General features: G+C 37.4%; 1 protein-coding gene across 2 annotated transcripts in view; it reads right to left on the reverse strand.

Annotated features, from left to right (window-relative positions):
• ascc3 (activating signal cointegrator 1 complex subunit 3) overlaps positions 1-26,482 on the reverse strand; it is a 387,895-nt gene that overhangs the window by 163,514 nt on the left and 197,899 nt on the right. For both annotated transcript variants that reach the window (XM_072250313.1, XM_072250317.1), the window contains exons 17-21: positions 25,221-25,340; positions 24,568-24,732; positions 23,232-23,318; positions 13,888-14,064; positions 8,744-8,969 (exon numbers count right to left, since the gene is read on the reverse strand). In XM_072250313.1, coding sequence (XP_072106414.1) covers positions 8,744-8,969; positions 13,888-14,064; positions 23,232-23,318; positions 24,568-24,732; positions 25,221-25,340 — 775 coding nt within the window. The remainder of the gene's footprint in view (positions 1-8,743; positions 8,970-13,887; positions 14,065-23,231; positions 23,319-24,567; positions 24,733-25,220; positions 25,341-26,482) is intronic.

The following is a 26,482-nucleotide window of genomic DNA, read 5'->3' on the forward strand; positions in this document are numbered from 1 at the left end:
ATCTGTTCATAATCTCATCTTTTACCATGATAATGGCACCATCCTTTGCTTTCAAGCAACCACCTGAAGAACAGAGGAGCTTTTTACCAGTGATATTCTTGATTTGTTGATGTAACCTTTTTGGATCAGTAATAGGGATTCTTTCTATTTGCTCACATTCCTGGTTTAACCATTCTTCTTTGACTTTTTGACATAAGCTTTTAACTTTTTCATCTAAGGATTTATATTCTATAGGATTTGCTTTCTTCCATCTCCTTTCTTCCATTAGATTTTTGATTTCATCTGTCATCCATTTATTCTTTGTGCTTTTTTTCTTTTTTGGGAATCACTGATTCTACCAAGGAATACTTTAGAGAGTTAAATTTCATTTCTACATGTTTGCTATCATCTTCAACAGATTCTATTTCTAGACTTTGAAATCTATTCCTTACTTCAATTGTAAATTTTTGTCTCAAGTTTTCTTCTTTAATTAATTGCAAGTAGTCAAGGGATTGTTCAGGTTTTTGCTTCTTCAGTTTTTGAAGTTTTACTTTTACATGACAGACTACTGGGTTATGGTCACTATTACAGTCTGCACCTGGATAGGTTTGCATTGTGTCACTGAGTTTCTAAATCTTTGGTTTATAGTAATAAAGTCAATTTGATTTCTAGTGTTATCACCTGGACTTTTCCAGGTCCACAAGCGTCTTGAATGGTTTTTAAAGTAGGTATTCATAATGACCTGATTATTCAGCTTGCACCATTCTACCCATTTCTCACCTCTTTCATTTCTTTCCCCTAGTCCAAATTTTCCTATGGTATTTCCATCAGCACCTTGCCCTGCTTTAGCATTTAGATCTCCCATGACAATAACAATATCTTGAGATTTGCATCCATTCTTTGCTTGTTCAAGCTCCTCATAGAATTTATCTATATCTTCATTTGTTCCATCTGTTGTTGGTGCATATACCTGTATAATTGCTAAATCAAATGGTTGTCCTCTGAATCTATCAAGGAGCACTCTTTCTGATATTGCCCAATGTCCTAAAACACTTTTTGCCATGTTTTCATCCATAAGAATTCCTACTCCATTAGTATGGGATGTTCCACAAGAATAAACTAGTGTTTCATTTCTAATCTGACATGTTCCAGCACCTATCCAACGAACTTCGCCAATTCCCATGATGTTAACCTTTAGTCTTTCCATTTCATTTATCACATTGTCCAATCTACCTGCTTGATATAGGGTTCTTACATGCCAAGTGGCATTAAAAGAAATCGCTATTTTTCTTCCCAAATATTCATCTGCCTGTACTATAGCTGTTGACATTTGAGGTCGTAGCTCATCCGCCTTCTCCATCATAAGTTCAGTTACTGAACTTGCCGGATCTGCCGTTGGCCTTTGATCGTATCCTGAGCAGAAACACTTGCAGGTGCTACCGTTCCAGGTCAGGGCGGCCCTGGGAGCAATGAATGACTAAGGGGTAACTCCACTTTCCCCAAAGTGCTGAAAGTCCCTAATCAGAGCCTCATCACCGGTTGCAGTTTAGAGTCATACCCAGGAATGAATACATTCAACAAAGAATACACTCTTAACTTTTGCAAGCAATGGAATCAAGAAAATGACAATCCAACAAGCCCCCAATTCCCTGGGCAGAAAAGTGAAAATCTACTTCTTGCAGTATATATAACATAAGCAAATTAACATAGAAGATGTTGTAATATTTTTGGATAAATTGTTACATATTTAAACAACTGTTGAAAATCATAAGTATTACTAGACTTACAAATAAAATGGTAGAAATATAAAATTCCTGAAGAATCAAAAGGAGGTTTAAAATGATAGTTGTTCACTTTTTCCAGTGCAAATAAGCTCACCCTGTGAAGTCTGTTACTTTCAGCTTTACCATATAACCCAGGTAAATCTGAGTCTATTCATAAACAGCCTAGAATTTAAAAAACCAAGCAACATTTTAACAATGAAGATACTATATAAGTTTACTTCAAAGCAAGGAATTTGAGAAGCTGAATTTCAGAGACCATTATAATGTTTCGAGAGCCATTTAAAGTCATAGTCATAATCATAGAAACATAGAAACATAGAAAATAGGTCCAGGAGTAGGCCATTTGGCCCTTCGAGCCTGCACCGCCATTTATTATGATCATGGCTGATCATCCAACTCAGAGCCCCGCCCCAGCCTTCCCTCCATACCCCCTGACCCCCGTAGCCACAAGGGCCATATCTAACTCCCTCTTAAATATAGCCAATGAACTGGCCTCAACTGCTTCCTGTGGCAGAGAATTCCACAGATTCACCACTCTCTGTGTGAAGAAGTTTTTCCTAATCTCGGTCCTAAAAGGCTTCCCCTCTATCCTCAAACTGTGGCCCCTCGTTCTGGACTTCCCCAACATCGGGAACAATCTTCCTGCATCTAGCCTGTCCAATCCCTTTAGGATCTTATACGTTTCAATCAGATCCCCCCTCAATCTTCTAAATTCCAATGAGTACAAGCCCAGTTCATCCAATCTTTCTTCATATGAAAGTCCTGCCATCCCAGGAATCAATCTGGTGAACCTTCTTTGTACTCCCTCTATGGCAAGGATGTCTTTCCTCAGATTAGGGGACCAAAACTGCACACAATACTCCAGGTGTGGTCTCACCAAGGCCTTGTACAACTGCAGTAGTACCTCCCTGCTCCTGTACTCAAATCCTCTCGCTATAAATGCCAGCATACCATTCGCCTTTTTCACCGCCTGCCGTACCTGCATGCCCACTTTCAATGACTGGTGTATAATGACACCCAGGTCTCGTTGCACCTCCCCTTTTCCTAATCGGCCACCATTCAGATAATAATCTGTTTTCCTATTTTTGCCACCAAAGTGGATAACTTCACATTTATCCACATTAAATTGCATCTGCCATGAATTTGCCCACTCACCCAACCTATCCAAGTCACCCTGCATCCTCTTAGCATCCTCCCCACAGCTAACACTGCCCCCCAGCTTCGTGTCATCCGCAAACTTGGAGATGCTGCATTTAATTCCCTCATCCAAGTCATTAATATATATTGTAAACAACTGGGGTCCCAGCACTGAGCCTTGCGGTACCCCACTAGTCACCGCCTGCCATTCTGAAAAGGTCCCGTTTATTCCCACTCTTTGCTCCCTGTCTGCTAACCAACTCTCCACCCACACCAATACCTTACCCCCAATACCGTGTGCTTTAAGTTTGCACACTAATCTCCTGTGTGGGACCTTGTCAAAAGTCTTCTGAGAATCCAAATATACCACATCCACAGGTTCTCCCCTATCCACTCTGCTAGTTACATCCTCAAAAAATTCTATGAGATTCGTCAGACATGATTTTCCTTTCACAAATCCATGCTGACTTTGTCCGATCATTTCACCGCTTTCCAAATGTGCTGTTATCACATCCTTGATAACTGACTCCAGCAGTTTCCCCACCACCGACGTTAGGCTAACCGGTCTATAATTCCCCGGTTTCTCTCTCCCTCCTTTTTTAAAAAGTGGAGTTACATTAGCCACCCTCCAATCCTCAGGAACTAGTCCAGAATCTAACGAGTTTTGAAAAATTATCACTAATGCATCCACTATTTCTTGGGCTACTTCCTTAAGCACTCTGGGATGCAGACCATCTGGCCCTGGGGATTTATCTGCCTTCAATCCCTTCAATTTACCTAACACCACTTCCCTACGAACATGTATTTCACTCAGTTCCTCCATCTCACTGGACCGTCTGTCCCCTACTATTTCTGGAAGATTATTCATGTCCTCCTTAGTGAAGACAGAACCAAAGTAATTATTCATAGTCATAGTCATACTTTACTGATCCCGGGGAAATTGGTTTTCATTACAGTTGCACCCTAAATAATAAATAGTAATAGAACCATAAATAGTTAAATAGTAATATGTAAATTATGCCAGTAAATTATGAAATAAGTCCAGGACCAGCCTATTGGCTCAGGGTGTCTGACCCTCCAAGGGAGGAGTTGTAAAGTTTGATGGCCACAGGCAGGAATGACTTCCTATGACGCTCTGTGTTGCATCTTGGTGGAATGAGTCTCTGGCTGAATGTACTCCTGTGCCCACCCAGTACATTATGTAGTGGATGGGAGACATTGACCATGATGGCATGCAACCTAGACAGCATCCTCTTTTGAGACACCACCGTGAGAGAGTCCAGTTCCATCCCCACAACATCACTGGCCTTACGGATGAGTTTGTTGATTCTGTTGGTGTCTGCTACCCTCAGCCTGCTGCCCCAGCACACAACAGAAAACATGATAGCACTGGCCACCACAGACTCGTAGAACGTCCTCAGCATCATCCGGCAGATGTTAAAGGACCTCGGTCTCCTCAGGAAATAGAGACGGCTCTGTCCCTTCTTGTAGACAGCCTCAGTGTTCTTTGACCAGTCCAGTTTATTGTCAAATCGTATCCCCAGGTATTTGTGATCATCCACCATGTCCACACTGACCCCCTGGATGGAAACAGGGGTCACCGGTACCTTAGCTCTCCTCAGGTCTACCATCAGCTCCTTAGTCTTTTTCACATTAAGCTGCAGATAATTCTGCTCACACCATGTGACAAAGTTTCCTACCGTAGCCCTGTACTCAGCCTCATCTGCCTTGCTGATGCATCCAACTATGGCAGAGTCATCCGAAAACTTCTGAAGATGACAAGACTCTGTGCAGTAGTTGAAGTCCAATGTGTAAATGGAAGTGGACTATAGAATTTTTTCCTTTTACATTTAAGGTCAAAGCTCATTCTGGCTTTTCTCACTTCCCTCAAAATTTGAGTCAAAGGCTTTCAGCCTCCCCACTGAGACCAGAACAGCCACTTTACAGCGGTTGCATCTTGTGAAAACCATACAATTTAAGTGCAATCTTTTGTGCTGGATTAATGGAACAAGCAAGCAGTTCAAGATTGACTGCAAATTCAGGTCCAATCAGACAAAGTTTGAGAAACTACGTCTTACAAAATTCTCATTATTTGTCATAGTCATAGTCATACTTTATTGATCCTGAGGGAAATTGGTTAAATTTGGATAACAATGCATACAAAGTTAGATATTTTGCAAGCATTATTTATCCTCAATATCAAAACATTAATTTTGTTATCTCTGTGCAATGTGTTTAACTGTGTCCTTCGGTTGTTATGAAAAAATCGATTTTCAAAATAACTAATTTTGGTCCAATCCAAAAATTAATTTAATGTTTTAGAATTCCCATCTTACTTGCCACCAACTGCTGTAATGCAGGATCTTTCTCTATTATACCAATATACTTTACTGAGCTACTTACAATAATGAAACCTTATAACATCACTGAAGCTAACAAGATAATCTCTCAAAATAAAAGTGGTGCCATAGAATCATCAAATTGTAAATATTACAAGATTTCTAGCAACTACAAAATAATTATTCTAATGTTGGTGTGAGAAATATAAATTAATTTTCACCTTAAGAGGGTATGGGTTAATGAGGGACTGCAAGCCATGATTTGTTAAAGGGAAACAGTCTGTTACTGAGCATTTTGATAAAGTGCCGAGGAAGGTTGACCAATATAATACATTAGCTATTTTGTGTTGGAATGACAAAACAGTTGCTAGAGCATCTTATAAGATATCTATGCAGCAAGAAGCACATAATATGAAAGACGCAATGGTAATTTGAATATTTAAATTGCTGAACAATGGAAGAGTAGTGTAATAAAGGGATATAATCCGGATATATTGTGAGACAAAATAAGGGATTGATATTAGTAAAGTTTTTTGTTATAAATAAATACTGTGTAGATTATAATGTCAGATTTTGGAGATAAAACTTCATTTTGTGATGTAAAAAATGAACCTATTATGTGCAGTTCGGGAATCACTTAGTTGCTCTGGAGTGCACTAGGTAAGGTGGTAAATACGAAGAATTCTGCAGATGCTGGAAATTCAAGCAACAGACATCAAAGTTGCTGGTGAACGCAGCAGACCAGGCAGCATCTCTAGGAAGAGGTACAGTTGACGTTTCGGACCGAGACCCTTCGTCAGGACTCACAAATAAGGTGGTAATTGCTTTAGGTACTTTCACAACATTTAAGGAGCATTTAGATGGACAACTGAAAAGATATGGGCCCATACAAAGGTATTTCCATGCTGCTCAATTCTAATTGTTATAGCACAGAAGGAGGCATTTCTGTAATGAATTCATGTTTGTTCCCTGTAGAGCAGTCTAATTAGGCTTATTTCACCAATCTTACTATGTTGTCCTATAGTTTGTTCTGTCTGTATACCATTCTCCTTGTAAAGCCATGACTAGCTGTGTTCCTAACTTACTTCAAGGCACTGTTGGAAATCATACTGTGTAAAAAGATTGTTCTCTACATCTTTCGTGTACCTTTTGTCCTTCATGTTAAAGTTGCATGCTCTGGCATTTGAACTATCTGTTATCAGGAATAACTTCTCCCTATTTGTAAGGATGTAATCTCCAGTCTAATCTTGTAGCTGAAATTTCTCACTTTTCTACGTCATCTCTAGGACCTTTACATTGTTCCTAGAGATTGCTGACTATAGTTAGCCATCAGATTTCAGATCCAGTTGTTTGCTGATGACACCACTGTTGTTGGCCGAACCAAATTGGTATAGAGGAGGGAGACTAAAAACGTGGTTGAGTGGTGCCACAACAACCTCTCACTCAACATTAGCAAAAAACAAAGAACTGGTTATTCACTACAGGAGGAAGAAAGCCAGTGTGCGTAAGGGAATCAGAGGTGATGAAGATGAGTAACTTTAAATTCCTGGGAGTTAACATATCAGAGAGACCAGCAAATAAATGCCATGTAAAAAAAGCATGGCAGCACATCTAATTTCTTAGAAGGTTGCACAGATTCGGCATGTTATCTAAAACTCAAACACACTTCTATAGATGCACAATGGAGAGTATACTGAGTGGTTGCATCTCAGTCTGGTATGTAAACACAATACCAAAGAATAGAAAAACCTACAAAAAGTAGTGGATACAGCCCAGTTCATCACAGGACAAGCCCTCCCCACCACTAGATATATCTACAAAGAGTGCTAACGCAAGAAAGTAGCATCCATCATCAAAAACCTGTAGTATCCTGGCCATACTCGCTTCTTGTTGCTACGAGTAGGAAGGTGGTACAGATGCCTTAGGTCCCATAACACTAAGTTCAGGAACAGTTATTATCTTCAACCATCAGGCTCCTGAATCAGCGTGGAGATCTTCATTCACTACAACATTGAACTGATCATTGAACACAATGTCTGAAGTCACTTTCAAGGGCTCTGCAACTCATGTTTTCAGCTTTATATATATTTATTATTAATATTTCTTACTTCTTTTTCTATTTGCACAATTTGTCAGCTAGTGTTTGTGTGTCATTTTTCATTGATTCTATTGTACTTCTTTGCTCTACTGTGAATGACTTCAGAAAATGAATCTCAGGGTAGTGTTTGATGACATATACAATCACTTTACTAGGGCACTTTACTAGGTATCTCCTGTAACTAATAAGGTTGCCAGTGAATTAATGTTCATGGCCTTCAGCTTCTGCAGTCTATCTACTTCAAGGTCTGACGTGGCATGACGTGCATTCAGAGATGCTTTTCTGCATATCATTGTAGTAACAAGTGGTTATTTGGTTACAGTTGTGTTCATATCAGCTTCAATGAGTCTAGCCATTCTCCTCTGACCTCTCTGCAGCTCACTTGATGTTATTTTTTTTGATTTTTTGCACCATTCTCTGAGACATTGTGCGTGAAAATCCCAGGAGCTCAGCAATTTAAAGCAGAGATTGACAGGTTCTTGATTGGACACAGCACCAAATGTTATGGGGAGAAGTCTGGGGAATGGGGTTGAGGAAGGGAAAAATGATACAAGCTATGACCGAATAGCAGAGCAGGCTTGATGGCCCAAATAGGCTAATTCTGCTCCTATGTCTTATGGACTTATAGTCTAATTTTTGGAGAACTCAAATCACCACATCTGACACCCACAAGCATTCCATGGTTAGAATCACTACGATCACACTTCTTCCCCTTTCTAATGTTTGGTCTGAACTGAACCTCTTGACCATGTCTGCATGTTTTTATGCATTGAGTTGCTGCCACATGTTTAATTGATTAGACATTTGCATTAAAGATCAGATGTACAGATGTACCTAATAAAGTGGTCACTGACTGTACGTACTTTGATAATAAGTTTACCTTGAACTTTGAAGATTCGGTGTAATCTCTCATCTTTTGTTTTCTAATGCCTCTACTTAAGAAGCCGAAGATCCTATATTTTTTCTCATTCTTTAACTTTGAAGGTTACGTATAGATAAACCCAGGTTTCTTCTCACAAAACATAATAAATCCTTGTTTTAATTCCCAGTGGCAAACTTTCTTCCCAATCTGCCATTCAACCCAAATCCTTTTTCAGTCTATTACTGACCTTACCGCCATCTTCAGTACACCTGAGCTTGATGTCACGTGTAAATATTGAAATTTTATTCTGCACAGTCACATTCAATTTATTATAAAAATAAAATAAAGCAGTGACCGCAGCCCTGACTGGAAGCGAAATTCACTGCCCATCATTCTCCAGAATAAACACTAACCATTTACCCTGACTAGTTGTCTTCCTTGAGTCATTTCTTTTCTGTCACACTGCATTGACACCTTTGAGTCCATGGGTCTCAATATTGCTATTTCCAATATTTTCCAATATGAAAGGATCATTTAAGTTTACCTATTTCATCTTTGCGCATGTCCTTCATCTTATCTATGGTGAGCTTCTTTTCCTCCAGCTTTGAGAGCACATGACCCGGCAAAACTGAGAACTGGCGTAGCGGATTGCACCATCCCCATAACCTCCTGTCAATTATCTTGCACAAATTTAACAGCTTGTATGTCATTGCAGGCCATCTCCTTCTTAGAGAAACTTCGAATAGTGCCCGGACAATTCGAGCTGCATTCTACAAGCACAGTAAGAAAACATACCAAGTAAATGGCTGGAAATATATATAACAAGATATACAATTACATGTAAAAACTAAATATTATCTGCACTGACATTAGTACTTACTAAAATATCATGTAAATTTCTCTTACTATAAACCTACACAATTTTTTTTAGTTGTAAATTACATTTGCAATGCTGTTAAGATTGTGTCAACTTATTTCAATATAGATAAAAATTTATAATGAAAATTCTCTCCTAATATCCTCTATCAACATTTACAACATTTAATTAAGTCTTGCAGTATGCTTTCCGAAATCAAGAAATCCACAAATCTTATTATTGCACTTTTCCACTCGTGAAAATGATCCTTTTAATTGCTCAACTGGTGGAAAATTCCCAAGTTTAAATTCCATGCACCACTTTTAATACATTCTTGAAATAGCCTCTTGCGAAGGGTTAAATTACTACAAGCGATGTAAGATTGTAACATTGGAACGTTGAGTTGCTGGTCTCCTCTCTTGTTGCAGGAGCGAACTTCCTCTCCCTCACTGGAGAGAGAGAGAGAGCCTGTCTGAGATACTGAAATGCTGGGTTATGGACTGTAGTTTTGATGGATTCTGGATAAAGATCCCCTTGTGGGCTTTTATTGTTGCTTGTATGGTGGGGGGAAGGGTTGATGCTTCTGTTGCTGCTTGGGGGAGCAGGCTGTGATGTTTCTATTACTCATTCTATGGGGTTTCTTGCTTTGGGGATGTCTGTGAAGAGTAAGAATTTCAGAGTGTATACTGCATATATTCTCTGATATTAAAAAGAATCTTTGAACCTTTGAAGTTTCAAAATATATAACTATTGTTCTGGGTCAAGTATTTTCTTACCCACTCTTCTAGAAATGGCAAAAATAAGAGTTGGAATTTTTAAAGAGAAAAATAGAGAAAAAAGATGAGATAAAAATAAGGAATGTCAGGTGATATGTAACAAGATATATGAAGGCTATCAGCATATATCAGAATTAACTCTACTGTGAACGTCTGCAAGAAAATTAATCTCTGGATGGTAATATGGTGACTTACACATACTTTGATAATCAATTTACTTTGAACTTTAAATTCTGATAATACGATAAGGAAGGACACAGTAGCATTAAAGCTTGTGAAGAGAAAATTAGCAAGGACTGGAAAATTATAGTTATGAGCAGATCAACTAATTGGGCTTTAGATGAGATGCATAAAATTTAAAAGAGGCCTAATCAGGATACATATGAATTAGAATTAGAAGCAGGAGTAAATCACTTGGCCCCTCAAGCTTCCACCACCATTTAATCCATAGCAAAACAGACTAGAGTCACATATGCAAGTTATTTGCTGGAAGAGTTAGAGAGGAGTTGATCAGAAATGTTTTGACCCCTAAAGTGAGGAATCCAGAATGTAAAATCTGAAAATAATCCAGCAGAGAGAAATCCTTATCAGATTTTAAATACATTTGGATGTGGCCTTGAAATGTTGCAACTCATCAAAGCTACAAATTAAGATGTGGTAAATTCATCTAATCCTAAGGAGTTCTACTTTTGGTAGTCCTGGCTGTTGGAAAGAAAAGGCTATCTTTTATGTATTCTGTAATTCTTACATCTATATATCATTTTGGTAGATCTTAATATCGTTAAAAGTATGTCACAACAAATTAAGATTTTTTATGTGAACTCGCTATTTGGAGGGAAGTTATAACAAATATAAACGATCAACTGAAGTGTACTTGTTGAACAAGATTAGGAGGACTCCTTAGTTTTCACTGAATATTAACTACAAGTACTCATACCATCATAATGTAAAACATACCAGATTGTTTTGCAAATTGACAAATTTGATACAAAACTACAAGGTAATTAATATAAAACACATTCAAAGTTACAGTTTTAGGACGAAGTCTAAAGAATAAAGGTAGATAGGAATTTCATTTCAGGTCAACTAAATGTGGCACATCTATGAATGCAGCATTCCCCATCAATCAGTCACCAACCTCAGTGCAAGTTTCAATGAACAATATTATCTGTAAGACTGATATAAAAACAGACAATTCTGTAAATACTCAGCTGGCGAGACAACATCTAAGAGGAGAAAAACAGAGTCAACATTTTAGGACAATGACTTTTTCTCAGCCCTATTGATTATTTACAGTAAATTATAATTGTGGTTAAATTAAACAGTGGCTGCTGTATGTTTTGGTGAACAAACAAATGAAATATTAGATCAACTGTCTTTAAGAAAAATAACTAGTTACTAGATATTAGTAACATTTAAATAAAATAAACCAAAATTTTTTTAATAAAGTCTTTTAAAGAAAAGATGCTGAATATGGAGAATGGCTCATTTATGCTTCTATACTGCAATCTTGTACAGATTTTTTACAAAAGTAAAAAGCAAGGAATCTATTACAGCTTGTTGCCAAGTTACAAATGCCTAATTTGTGAACTCTGAACTATTAATTAATTCCCATATTATTAGATTCAGAAATCCGATTTATGTACATGCAGTATATTTGCTCCTATAAACAGTAGAACTAATTTCCTCCTTATCTCCACTTTAAGTATTTGTTCATTTTTGAGTCTTGTACACTGTTGATGCCATTCATTACAATACTGAGAAGGTGATTTTATGCTATATTGAGTGTTTTTTGTGTACTTTACAACATAGACAACATTTATTGATGGATATCCATAAAAATAAACTTGTTTGTTACCTGGGGATGGCCTCCACTGGTCACCTTTATCCATTTTCCTATCATTTCAAACTATTTGCTCTAATAATTAGGAACACTGATACAGTGTTTGACCAAGAAAGGAACAGTAATTTGTTACTTCATTGCTACATTATCATGGTCTGCTCATCTTCCGTTTAAGGATTCAGCATAAAACTTGTGGAAAAAACTTATTTTAAAAGCACATTGCACTACATAACGTATGTTTTAAATTATTGATAGATTTTGTTGAGCTAACTAATGAACAGAAGAAGAAAAAAAATCAAAGTTACCAGTCAGAGTTTAATATACTTTACTTTCTTTGGATATTCAAGGCAGAGATCTTACACTGTACGGATCAGGTTGTACTTTTATTATGGTCCTTCTAAGACATGAAATATATAACAGCTCAACTTCCTTTCTGTACGTGAACAAAGTGAAGTGTTCCCAAGAAAGAAACTAAATGACAGCATAAACCCAGAGGAAGTAATAAAGTAGACATGTTTTGATGGGATGCCAGTACTGAAAAGAAAACAGAATTACACCATATTTAATTTAGAAAGAAAACAATGTTAAGTATCCAATGTAGTTAGATTGTGCCAGTTGTTAGCACTTGTGGCCCACTAACTACCATAGTAACAGTTTGCTCGGAATGTAGGTATACTAAGTTTGCAGATCTGAACTTGATATATTGGTGTAAATGGTCTATGTGGACCATACAAAATTTATTCTTTACTGGCCAGCTATCCAGATGTCCAGGGCTGGGTTCAATTACCACTTATACTAATTAGTTCAGGCATAATTTTCACATTATTTCAGCTTAATTAATAACTACTTTAACCTATAATGTTAAAATCTGTTTAAAAATGTTTCCTGCTACTGTAAATCAGCTTTATAGACTTACAGAATTTCGCAGCTATAATGCTGGCTTTTTTCAAGTACCATTTAATCCCCTTTCCTGATTTAGAAAAGTATTTCAGTTTTTCCTGATTTTAAAAAGTATTCAGGATTCTGTTTTTCATTGAATATTTCATATCATGACATGCAACTTTATCATCTAAGTTTTCCTCTTTCTTACTAATACATTAAATATATTTCCTAAGTTATCGAATGAGAAGCACCCAATGTCTCCAGCCTCTCCTCAACCCTAGCACAACAAATGAATTTCTTCTGCATTTTCTGGACTCAATTTGGTTTGGAATGCTGTTGCTTGCTTCGATTGCTTTGTGTTTTTTTTGCTTTTTCGCTGCTCTTTAGGTGTTGGCCTTTAATTTTTTGAAATTGGGTTCTTTCATGTTTCTTGCTTTGTGGCTGACTGTAAGCAAAGAAATCTCAAGGTTGTATAATTATATTTTTTGATAATAAATGTACTTTGAAATCTTTGAATAAAACTGTGTATTTTGGCAACTATTCAAAAAATAGAAACCTCAAATTGAACACCATTACAACTTATTTTTTTAAAAGTGAAATATATTTAATTGAAATGCAGATAGTATCTAATAAATGTGGGTACTGTTTTACTATATTTATTCCCACAAGTAGATGTGGAGCTGGAAGAGATTTAGGTCAACACTTTCTAGCTTGAAACAAATGCTTTCAAGTAACCACAATTCTCCACCAGCATGCAATTTAGGATAAAAGGTCTCAGAGAACTGATTAATCTCTGGTAATATATAACTTATTTACAACAGGTTTACAAAATCTGACATGCCAACTTATTTATTCATTCTGACTTTATAAAAAGTGGTCATTTATGAGGTAATGATGCAAGTTAACAACTGAAAGCAACACCCGTAGATAAGTGCTAATGAACATTCATTGACAATCAATCAAGAGTCTATGAGAAAATGTTGAAAACGAATATCCGATGAAAAATAAATTATGGTATTTTCCAAAAGAATTTGTGAAGGTTAGATAGCATTGCACATTTTCTTTTCCTCTTTCTTTCACAAGCCTCACAGAACTCTGAACAGACTGCATTGTTAAGATCTTTAACAAGGTACTGAATTTTGCTACAAACAACTGAAGGCATATTTTAAGAAATTATCTTTTCTCAACTATTCTGTGAGAATCAAAATACCTTCCTTATTCAATTGAAAATTGGAAGATGTAGCTCAAAGGTCTGAAATCTTCAAAAACGATGTAATTACACAACATTACAATACTTACTGAGAGAAATTAATTTGTACCCTAGATCGTACCTGCGCAACATATGCAGAGTCAGAAATGAGTGAAAAACTGTCCAGTTCACCATGGCTAATGTAGGTTTGAAGAAGAATGTTCACTTTTCCATAGGCATTCTCTACTCCACCTGCGACAGGCAGCTCACAGTAATTGCATAGCAGCTGATCGAGCTCCTCCATCTCTTCCTCTCTTACCTGCAAAAATACAAAGAAATTCAGTACATTTAATACTAGGATATGATTTAGCAAGTAGCATTAAAAACAAAGATTCAATCTTAAAATCAAATGAGACATGCTGCCTCCATTACATTCTCAAAACAATTCTCTGCAGCATTTTTGTAAAGATGTTCTTGTACTAACATTAAAAAGATATAGTTTATACAATAGATTCAGATAATCAATAATGCGGTCAAACCCATGACTGAATCCAGACCCTGGGTTAAGAAGAATCTTAGAGCTTATACTGCTGAATATCAAAAGGGAATACAATGATCAACAAACAGAATGGCTCCCTTTTAAAACTAGCAAGTAAACAAAAAACTCTACTCTTCAGTGTTCTTAAAAGCACTAACATCAATGTTTGAAGTCTACAATGTGATGCTAATTTAATAGTATGACTTCCCAATAAAAGATTTCTCACAGCCACAAGTTGTTTTAAGTTACATGCCCAAAAGTGATTATAAACAGGACCTCTTATTAAATAACTGCTAAGTGACATATGATGTTTCAGCTTATATTCATTTATTTATTTTTTCCAGAGATGGGTATCACTCGAAAGGCCAACATTTATTGCCCACCTCCTAGTGAGGTGATGGTGAGCTGTCTTCTTAAACCCACTGATCAAAGTATTCCCACAATGCCTTTGGGGTGAGAGTTCCAGAATGTCAACCTGGCAACAATGGAGGGCAAATAAATCAGATTGGTGAATTGGAAGTTACCTTCAAGTAACAGCATTCCTCTGTACCCTGCTGCCTTTGTTTGTCATGGTAGTAAGGGCAAAAGGGTTAAGAGACATTATTGGAGTAGTCCAGGAGAATGACTGCATTTTGGAGATTGTATACATGGAGGGCACTCTGCACCTTTAGTGGAGGGGATCTGAGATGGCAATAAGGAAGCATTTAGAAGGGAAATAGATCGGTTAGTTGAGTGATGTCACCAGAGCAACCAATAATAAGAATTTATTGTTATCAAAGATTAAACAATCTCATTGTAGCACACAAGAGAAAATCAGAATCACACAATATTTGTAAAGTCATTGCATACAAATTCCACTTATTGAATAATCTTTCACTTTCAGCTATTACAATTGAGCTCTGTAACAAACTGCATTACCATAAAACCTTTTTGCATCTGTAACAATTGAAATATCAAGCTACAATGTTCCTAAACAAAAGAATATAAGGCTCGCCATACTGATGCTCCATCAATCAGAAATGCAGAGATTTTGATGCAGAACTAATAGTTGGAAATTAGGAAAAAAATCTTGTAATGTGTTTAGCTGCATAACAATGGAATTAGACAATGAACATGCTACTGTAAAAATTATCAGGCTCTCTGGAAATAACTTAGTCCCAGAAAAATATCTAAACATTTCTATGAATTATTATAGATGATTAAATCCTAGGTTTTGGGCTGTTAGTGGTCATTGGAAAAAGATAAGATTAATGTTATTTGTTGCATGTACATTGAAACATACAGTGAAATGTGTCATTTGTGTTAATGACCAACACAGCCTGAGGATTGTTTTGGGGACAGCCTGCAAGTGCACTGCCAGCATAATGTGCCCACAATTCACTAAACCTGACCTAACTTTAAAATGTGGGAAGAAACCGGAGCAACTGGAGGAAACCCATGTGGTCATGGGGAGAACATACAAACTCCTTACATTAAGTGGCAGGAATCGAACCCTGATCAGGGATCACTGGTGCTGTAAAGTGATTGTGCCTTACCGCTACACTACCGTACCGTCTAAATACCAACCTAAACAAGTTTGCTGGGTTATGATTTTCGACTAATTGGAAATACATGGTCAGTACAACTTTGGCTTTTTTTTACTGGCTATAGATACAATTACGATGTACGAAATCTGATCAGAAACTCAAATTCATTCCCAAAATTTAAATGGCCAAATATAGGGGAAAATATTGAAGATGGATTTTGTTCAAATGCCAAAGGTATTGATACGAGGCAAATTCCTTTAAGCTGACACCACCTTCCCCTTCTGATGGTTCAATATTCTGTACTGTATATGAACATTCTCGTAAACAAAACCTCAGCTTCTTTGATGGGCAGATGACCAAAATTAAATTCTTCCCACCCTTAGTACTCTTCTCCATTTTCATCTCCATGCCATCCCTCAGCAACCTTATTCATGCCATTAGATGCCAGATACAGTTGTTATATACACAATCCTAAATGACTATGTTTTACAATGTTAATAAAGAGGAAACCTAAGCAGTTGTCTTCAGCCTTCATCACAAACCATTTGACTCACAGTCCTCAATGGCCTTATTCTTTGCCATGTGCTGTTCCTTGCCCTTCCTTGGCTATTGTCTCAGGACAAAGCAAGTTAGCTACCTAAGGTGATCTACTGACCACTAAGCATTTCCATTGCTAAATAGCATTTCCTTTCAAATTTTTACCTGCTATGGATATCTAATGGCAAAAGCCTCAGGATACCTTATGGCAAAAGACTCATCAATTCCTCATGTCTTTGTTACCTTGCATCCTCTAGTCTTCCTGAGGTGAAACTCTCCCATAACACTGCTGTGCCTAGCCTGTTCTAAACAAAGTGTTGCACATCTGCCATCACAGTATTTGCTCATATTTGCTACTGATCATCATTACAGTTCAATTTTTACAACAGCACCCCTCTTCATCCCTGTAACCTTCCAAAGTTTTCCAAGAAATCTGCATTCTTAGTACATTATTGGGCTGTCACAAATGACTAAACACAAATCTTCAGCAGGTAAGGAAATCAATGAAGTTAGTACAGGAAAGTAGTATTCAGGTTAAAAAATAGATATCATCTTGCACAACAGTGAAGCCAGCACAAGCAGTTCCAATGTTTTCTCTCCATGACTCAGCCTTTGATTTGGTTATGAAACTCTTGTACCAAGAAAATCAACATCACTTTGAAGGACTAACTGTTAGCCAGACAGTGCAGGAGAGAATGAAGTAAATAATTATAGAGAGTTCCAGTATTATGCAATTAAAAAACTAAAGTGCTTTCAAGTGATGTGAATGAACTAAATAACTGAATGCATCAGCCAACAACATTGAAAACAGACAAAAGGTTTTCACTATATTTTGCATGCTTTCAGTTTCAATAGACTACAGAGGTTAGAAATTTACAGCTTCAGAAAGTGGAATAGTAATACTGGACTGGATTTTTTTTCTTGGATAATCCATATATAATTTAATTATTTCGAAGTACTACTCCACTATGAAACAGCTACTTCGTTAGTAATGCATCTATTTTCTCAGATAAACTTGGTATGACTGTAAAATTTCAGGAAAATTCAAAGCTCATTAAACATATTTTATTTAAACCACAAGGAAATACCAGCCACGCTGTCAATGTGAGCTAATCTCTCAACCTCAATATCACAATGATAATTTATTAGTCTCTTCTGGTGAAATTAGTAAAGTAACTGACAAAACAAATGCTTTTGTGTAAACAATTTGCAGACTTTGTAAACACACTACCTTTACACTAACAAATAACTTTCTTTGACCCTACACATTCGGATTTCACAAAAAGATCTTAACCATAAATATGGTAATAATTGGAGGAGGGTTAATTTAAACTTTGCTCAGGTTCGCCATATTTTTAAATGGACATGGACTTCTAGCATTTCCCAAATACTAAGTTAATGATTAGGTTGTTTTACCCCCAAGGTCTTTCAATGATCATGATGTATTATAGTTGTAAAGGTTCTACATAAGAACCATCTTCAGTATTCAACATGTACATGTTACCATAATTGGAAACTACAGAAGTTCCATATCTAAAGGATTATGGTATACAATACATATGAAATATGTTAATATGCTCTACTGAATAATTTTTTTAAACAGCCCCAGCTGGGTGATACAATAATTATCACAAAATACATGATATTACAGCCAGAAATCATTATAAAATTTGCAACATATCTGCAGTTCATCTATGCTATAGAGTTGCTCAGTGTTGAATGTAAATAAGTACAAGTAAGCCATTGCTAAATTAAAACCTAGATTAAAACAAAATACTCCCTTGCAGGCAATGCCAAGTGAAATAAATCTGGGCACTTAACTCTTTTCAAAGTACTACAGAAAATCTACAATTTGTTTTCCCGTTACTACTAGTTAATCAAACACAGCATTACAAGATTGTGTGATTAATGCAACTATTAAAGTTTGTGCAGCTGAAGGCTCTGTTTTAGGTAATGTTCCATAGAACATTGCCATAGAAATTCTTCAACACTTGGAAAAGCACATTAAATTGATAATATGCAGTCAGCCAATTAGAACTTACTACAGAGTTTGCCACTGCAAAATTCAATGGTTTGCATTGTATATTATAAAACAGGACATATTCAGTTTATGTGGTGAAAGGTTGTTCTTCTATGTGTAGGTCTGGTTCACATTAGGCTTCAGCTCTGGCTCACATTAAGTTTCAGCTCCAGTTCATGGGAATGTGATCTGTGAGGAGAAGAGGGCTGGCAAAGAAAGAATTATTGTTGAAGTATTGCCATTAATTGGGAGTTAGTGGGGGGAGAAAATGGATTAGGATCCTCAGGGTTACGTTGGGCATCAGGTCAAAGAAAAGCTGTGATCAGTGCTTGTGGACCAGCAGGATAGAGGGTGGAATGGGTCACAATGGATTTTAGGACAATGAAGGTGAGGCTCATAATTGTAATTGAGTTAGTTTGGTTTGCTATCATATACACAAGGGGTGCACACATGAAGCTCAGAGTAAAGAGTATACATACTAATAATTAATAAATATAATATAACAACACAGGAAGGTTGCAAAGATTGTGGTGCAATCTGAAGTAATGCAAAAAGAAATGCTACAGTGACAACAATGGAAAAACTGAGAAAGGTAGAATTAAGAGTTCGAATATGTGGCAGCAAACCTGGAAGGGGATTTAAAAGAGTTGATTGTTTCAACTGGGTTGAGAAGGATAGTATTAATCAACATTGGGGATACGTGGAAGAAAACCACTAATAAGATCTAGTGCAAGTCCACTTTAATGACAAAAGAGACCTCACACAGAACATCAGAAGAAAATTAGGCCATTCAGCCCAATGACTCTGCTCCACCAATCATCATGGTTGATTTATTATCCCTCTCAACCCCATTCTACTGCCTGCTCTCCGTAACCTTTGACACCCTGACTAATCAAGAACCTATCAACCTCTGCTTTAAATATACTAAATGACTTCACAGCTGTCTGTGGCAATGAATTCCATAGATTCACCACCCTCTGGCTAAAGAATTCTCTCTTCATCTTTGTTCTAAATGGACGTCCCTCTATTCTGAGGCTGTGCCCTCTGGCCCTAGATTCACCTACTATAGGAAATATCCTCCCCACATCTATACTATCAAGGCCTTTCAATATTTGATAGGTTTCAATGCAATCCCCCTTCATTCTTCTGAACTCCAGCGAGTACAGGCCCAGAGCCATCAGATGCTCCTCATGTTAACCATTTCATTCACAGAATCATTCCTGTGAACTTCCTCTGGACACTCTCCAATGGCTGCATATTTTTTCTTAGAAAAGGGGCTCAAAACTACTCACAATACTCCAAGTGTGGTCTGACCAATACCTTATAAAGACATATCATGTAGATTTGTTTCTGAATGGATAGGCCATGCTGTCTACAGAGGACCCCAAAAAATAATGTCAGACATCAGAGTCTACAAATTTTTAGCAATTACTTTCATATGGGAGTTGTAATGCATAACACACATAAACGTAGAATTATGTAATATACAGTATAATTTGTTGGTCACTGTTGATAAAGTAAAGGATGCATTCTTGGATAGAATTGACACCTGTAATGTTTTATCTGCTTTGTTATGAAAATAGATTAACAATTAAAGAAATACTCACGCTGAAACTATTTTCAAACAATTAGGATACACAATTACAGAAGTCTGATCATGTAGCCCTGTGTACTTCAGGATGATTGAACATGATTGCGTTTTCTCAGAGGAAAATACAACAACCATTTCCAGTTCATTCTGGGAATTTAACTGAAAAATTGCTTTCATGACTTAAGCACACACATATGATACAATTTTTTGGCACCAGGTCCTGGAGTGCTGCTAGGGAAATTAATCTAGTCCTGATGAAGGGTCTCGTCCCAAAACAATGACTGTTTACTCTTTTCCATAGATTCTGCCTGGCCTGCTTAGTTCTTCCACCATCTTATATGTGTTACTTTGAATTAATCTAGTTTGTTGGCCATTCTTGGAAAACCATATTATTGATACTGTTGGCTGGAAACGTCCTTGGGCAAGTCGCATCCTTTGCTTTTACGGCTCCATTCTGTGAAGTCAAACGTTTCTCCAGTTACAAGGTACTGATCTCAGACTAACATCATATGACCCCTGACAACAAAACTAAATTAAACCTCTGAACACTAACACTCTCTCCCATACAACCTACTGAAAGCTATTTTAAGGGCAAAAAAAACAATTCTGATGGAGGTTAGAGGCAGGATCAGATGCACATCAGCTTTGTCAGGGTTTGCAGGCCATTACTTCCTACAAAGTGAAAACTATCATCAATGGCTGTGATGTTTCACTCCCAGATGAGCTCAATGCTTCCTATGCACGTTTTGAAAGGGAGAATAAAACTACACCCGCGCGAATCCTTGCAGCATCTGGTGACCCTGTGACCTCCTTCTTGAAGGACAATGTCAGAACATTTTTCAAGAGGGTGAACCTTGAAAGATGCTCAAGGACAGTTTCAATGTCTTACTACTGCAGTTGGAGGTTCCCACCTGCTTGCAACAATAACACCAGTGCCCTAGAAGTGCAGGGTGAGCTGCCTCAATGACTATTGGCCAATGGCACTCACACCTACAGTGATGAAGTGCTTTGAGAGGTTGGTCATGGCTAAAATCAACTCTTGGCTAAGCAAGGACTTGGACCTGCTGCAACTTGCCTATTGCCATAACAGGGCTACAGGAGATGCAATTGCACTAGCTCTCTACTGGGCTTGGATCACCTGGACAATAGCAATACCTATGTCAGGCTGCTGTTTATTGATTACAGCTCAACACCATCATACCCTTAGTTCTAATCAACAAACTCCAAAACCTGGTCCACTGTACCTTCATCTGAAACTGGATCCATGACTTCCTCATTGGGAGATCACAGTCTATGTAGATCGGAAATAACATCTTTTCCTTCCTGACAATCAACACTGGAACACCTCAAGGATGTGTGCTTACCCCACTGCTCTATTCTCTCTATAGCCACAAATGTGTGGCTAAACACAGATCAAGTGCCATCTATAAATATGTTGATGACTCAACTATTATTGGCAGAATTTCAGATGATGATGAGGTGGTGTACAGGAGGGAGAAAGAACAGGGCATTGAGTGGTGTCGCAGCAACAACTTTGCACTCAAGGTCAGTAGGACTAAGGAATTGATCGTGGGCTTCAGGAAGGGGAAATCAAGGGAACACATGCTCGTCATTGAGGAATCAGAAGTGGAAAGGATGAGCAGTTTCAAGTTCCTGAGTGTCAACATTTCTGCGGATCTATTCTGGGCCCAACGTACTGATGCAGTTACAAAGAAAGTACAACAGCAGCTATATTTTATTATGAGTTTGTGTATCACCAAAGACACTCGCAAATTTTTACATATATACTCTGGAGAGCATTCTAACTTGTTGCATCACCATCTGGTATGGAGGGACTACTGCAAATTTTCAGGAAAAGCTGCAGAAATTTGCAAATCAGCTAGCTTCATCAAGGGCATCAGCCTCCCCAACATCAGGGACACCTTCAAAAGGTGATGTCTCAAAAAGGTGGCATCCATCATGAAGGGCCCCCATCACTTAGAACATGCCATCTTCTCATTGCTTCCATCAAGGAGGATGTACAGGAGCCTAAAGACACACACTCAACATTTCAGAAACAGCTCTTCCCCTCTGGCATCAGATTTCTAAATGGATAATGAACCCATGAGCATGTATTATTTCCCCTCTCATTTTATACAAATAATTTCATGTTTTAATATATACTTACTGTAACTTAGTTCTTATTACTATGTATTGCAATGTACTGCTGCTGCAAAACAACACATTTCACGTCATACGGCAATGACATTGAACCGGATTCTGATTCTGAAAATTCAATCTCCAAACCTTCATCCAAGACACCTCATCCCTGAAAAGCCGTAGAGGGCCTATGATCAAAACATCAAAGCAGTTCCCAGCATGTTGTAACCCACAGTTAGTTTAATGTTTTAAAATGCAAATTTTAAGCTTTAGTTCATTAAGTACTCAATTCATCAATTCTTTCATCCTCAGACCCATATCTTGAACTATGAAGTTTTTCCACATAATTCATTTAAAGAGCAATTGCAACAGGTTTCTATCCTTGTTCCTTCATAAGCTATACCATCTTGAATAAATTCTTCACGGAGAAGCAAAACTTCAGTTTTAAAGTCAATTTAAACAGAGAAGATGGCGGCGTGACGCAGCACGCAGCAGCCACTCTGGAATGAATATCTATTATTTGTTAAGTAGGAGGCCGTGCACAATACTGATTTGACGGAGACGGATGTGAGAAGCACGGAGGAACATCTGGTGAAACTTCTGAAATGCCTGTTTCGCCGCTGCTGCTACTGTGTGATCCAAAATTTCTGGAGGGCAAGGGCCCGAATCCTCGGCTTTGCCTGTTGCTTGGCAGCCGGGGTTGGGGTCGAAGTGCTCGGCAGAGATGGTGCTTGGTGTCGGAGGGCTGGTCAGAGGCTCGAAGTTTTCGGACGGACTCAGACTCGGCTGTGGTTGGGTGCTTGCAGGGTGCTGCACCGGCAAGTTTGTGGCGCTGGAGGTTCATGGCAGAGAGAGTTTTTCTTCCTTCTACCGTCTGCATGAGATGATGGGGCTATCGGGACTTTGAGACTTTTTTTTACCGTGCCCATGGTCTGCTCTTATCAAATTACGGTATTGCTTTGCACTGTTGTAACCGTATGTTATAATTATGTGGTTTTTGTCAGTTTTAGTCTTGGTCTGTCTTGTGTTTCTGTGATATCATACTGGAGGAACATTGTATCATTTCTTAATACATGCACTACTAAATGACAATAAACGAGGACTGAGTGTCCTCGTAATCTAAAAGAAAATTTACCTTGATCTGTTCAAATTCTTCAGCTTTAGATATTAAAGCAAATATGTCTGCCTCAGTCTTATGAGCATCGAACAGTTCATTAAAAGTCTGGAAGTGAAATGTAAACAGTTGTAAGGCATTTTATGTTGATACTTTAAGATCTGGTCATCATAGAACATGCAAATAATAGTGACAAAATTCGTGATTCAGCAGCAAAACATTAAAAAAAAAACTTGATATTTGGAGAGATTGTGTGAAGGATGCTAAATTTCCTTGCTGGATATCACTTACCACTGGATTTAGGATTGTATCACTGAAAAATATAAGGATGGAATCAAAATGATTTTCCATATGTTTGAGCTTTACCTAGCTGGCCCCTAGGCATACACTGTGTTTTAATGACCATTGTATTTATCTTTGCTCGTATAGCAGAAACATAGCAGCCTCACCAACACCATTATGAATTCATTAACCTGTGTGAGAGTTGAAGTGTCAGATCTCTGAGTTAGCAACAACTACCACACTAAATTTAAAATGAACACTTTAGTTACACTGCTTAAAGAAATAATGTGTCTGAGCACCCCATAATTTGGCTTGCAACCTGTCATTAAATTTCACCTGGTTTCGTTTCATTACTGAAAATCTAGTTAAGTTTTTCAAGGTATCCACTTGTAAGAGACACATTAATTACATATACAAGTGTGCCAGAATGTTGTGAAACAGAATGCAGTGTGATTCCGATAACCATTTCAAGTGTTTGTTGAGCCAGATACATGAACATCTTCTGAGGGACGGCAGGCCACTTATCACCTTGTCCAGTCTTGCCCTTACTAGTAAAAGGATTAAAAAAAAGTTAAAGGGGACTACAGAATTTTCAAAAGACAGGTTTATTGATAGGCCTGGGCTCAAAGATTTCTCCAGTCTTGTTCCAGATTGCGCCGAAGACCAAAATTATTTCAGAATGAATATAGTAATTAAAAGTGTATAGAAGGAAATGAAAGCTGTAAGAAATCAAAAGATCTAACATCTACAAAAACAAGAATATGATATTATCTCTCTAGGTCAGGGGTTCCCAACCTTTTTTATGTCATGTACCAATACCATTAAGCAAGGGGTCTGCGGATCCCAAGTCAGGGACCCTTGTTATAGATAAATGGCAAAGTGTTCAGATATAATTTTTATTATGTGGGAATAATAATGTTTCATCCTCTGCTTAATCAATAATTAATTCAAAAATCTCTTCTGCTAGATGTATTGTATGCTTGTACAGAAAAAGTTGAATCCAATAACAATAAATATTTTCCAAAATTATTAAATCACAAAGGCAGGTAGTGTAGCAAACATTTGAAATTCATACCTCAATGGTATTATATTGAATATAGTAATGACTGGCAGTTCTACCAAGATCTGTTATTGAAAAATAACCAGTTCTCTCTTCAAAGCGGACCATCCTGGCTTTGTCCAATTTTCGACCAGCCTCAATGACAAGCTCTCGTCTGTATTTTTCCAGTCCAGGGTCCATCTGATTAAGAAGTATTAACGAACAACGTAAGAACAGTAAAGAATGTTTCTAAGCAAACATTAAAACAAACTTTATTATTGTACCTTCATCCTAAAATTTAAGTCAGGAAATTAGTTTTTCAATGTGTCTTTCCTATAACCATATTTAGAATTAATTACTTCTTCCATTATAACTAAATTAAATGGGGACTCAAGTCAACTGAAACAACGCATCTATTTAAATGACACATTGAGCATTTAACTACTAAATGCAAGTTCATAGTACTTTCATTATAACTGTTAAAAACAATGTCAAGGAACCATAATCAGCTACAATATGATGATCCTACATAACATGGACTTAGTTTTGTGGATCACTAGCATTGATGTTCATTCAATAAACTTAAAAGACATGTGATCAGTAAAATACTTAAAGACAAACTAATATTAGTTTGTTCTAAATGAAGGAGTAGAATACTCAAGGAGGCTCTAATTTTATTTGATTTTTACCTGGTAGGCTTTGTAGTTGATCCCGTAGGCTATTGAGTTTGCTCTAGCCCGCACATATAGATAGGTATAGCTCAGCCACTTCACTGCTTCTTCTACATTAGTTACTGTTCCTAAAGCTATCTAGAAAGACAAATAAGACCAGATTTATTTCAATTTCAGTCAAGGCTTCAAAACAACAGGTGAAATGATGACTTTCAATGTGTCATTTTGATAGCAACATTTATGTAACCAACATAGTACTTCATTATTCATGCTTTTGTCAATGAAATGCCACAGGTCCAGAAGCTTGATCCTGTGGCATGGATGCATGCATTACAACCTGACTTCTCTTACTGCATTTCATTACACACTCAATTCCACTAGCCTCGAACATGCTATTAATTATCTTTCTTTTGAAGTAAGTGAATCAGGAAGCTCTCTTTCATATAAGAAAGGTCCATGCACCTACTGATATTCTTTAGAACCGATTCCCCTAATCAACAAATCTCTTGATGACATCGTTGTTGTCCGCAGAATCATGGATGGTGTTGTAGTGGCATACAGAGACAGGTCATCTGGTTGAGTGATGTTGTAACAACAAATTGCACTTAATGTCAGCAAAACTAAAAAAGTGATTGTGGATTGTGGAAAGGAAGTCAAGTAGATGAGTACCACTTCTCATATAAGTGATGGAAAGTTCCTGGGTGGCAACATCCCAGAGGATCTATCTGTCTCAAGCACACAGATGCAACCTTGAAAAGGCATAGGTCTCAACTTTTTTTTTGAAGTTTAAGGAGATTCAACATGTCATCAAAGACTGACAAACTTCTAGAGATGTACAGTGGAAATAATCCAGCCTGAAATGGGAACTCTAATGCACTGGCTACCAGCCTGAAATGGGAACTCTAATGCACTGGCTACAGAAATTGGTGAACTTAGCTAGTGCCACCACATGTACAACTCTCTCCATCATCAAACACATTTGCAAGAGGTAAAGTTTCAGGAAGGTGGCAGTCAACATTTAAGACTCCATTGTCATTGCAGCCATCAGGCAGAAGGCACAGGAGCCTAAAGGCCCATTCCTCAAGGTTTAACAGCTTCTTCATCACTGTTCTTTAACCAACCTGAAAAACACTAATTCAACCTCGGATTACATTTTCATCAACTTGCACTGATGTCCTAATACTTTTTTTAATGAATAAGTTAGGTTTAATTGTGTTAATTTAGATTTATGTAATCTATGCTCATTATGTTTGTAATGTGCTGTGCTGCTGCTACAAAAG

Source organism: Mobula birostris, chromosome 2, assembly GCF_030028105.1.
Source record: "Mobula birostris isolate sMobBir1 chromosome 2, sMobBir1.hap1, whole genome shotgun sequence".
Taxonomy (NCBI): Eukaryota; Metazoa; Chordata; class Chondrichthyes; order Myliobatiformes; family Myliobatidae; genus Mobula; species Mobula birostris.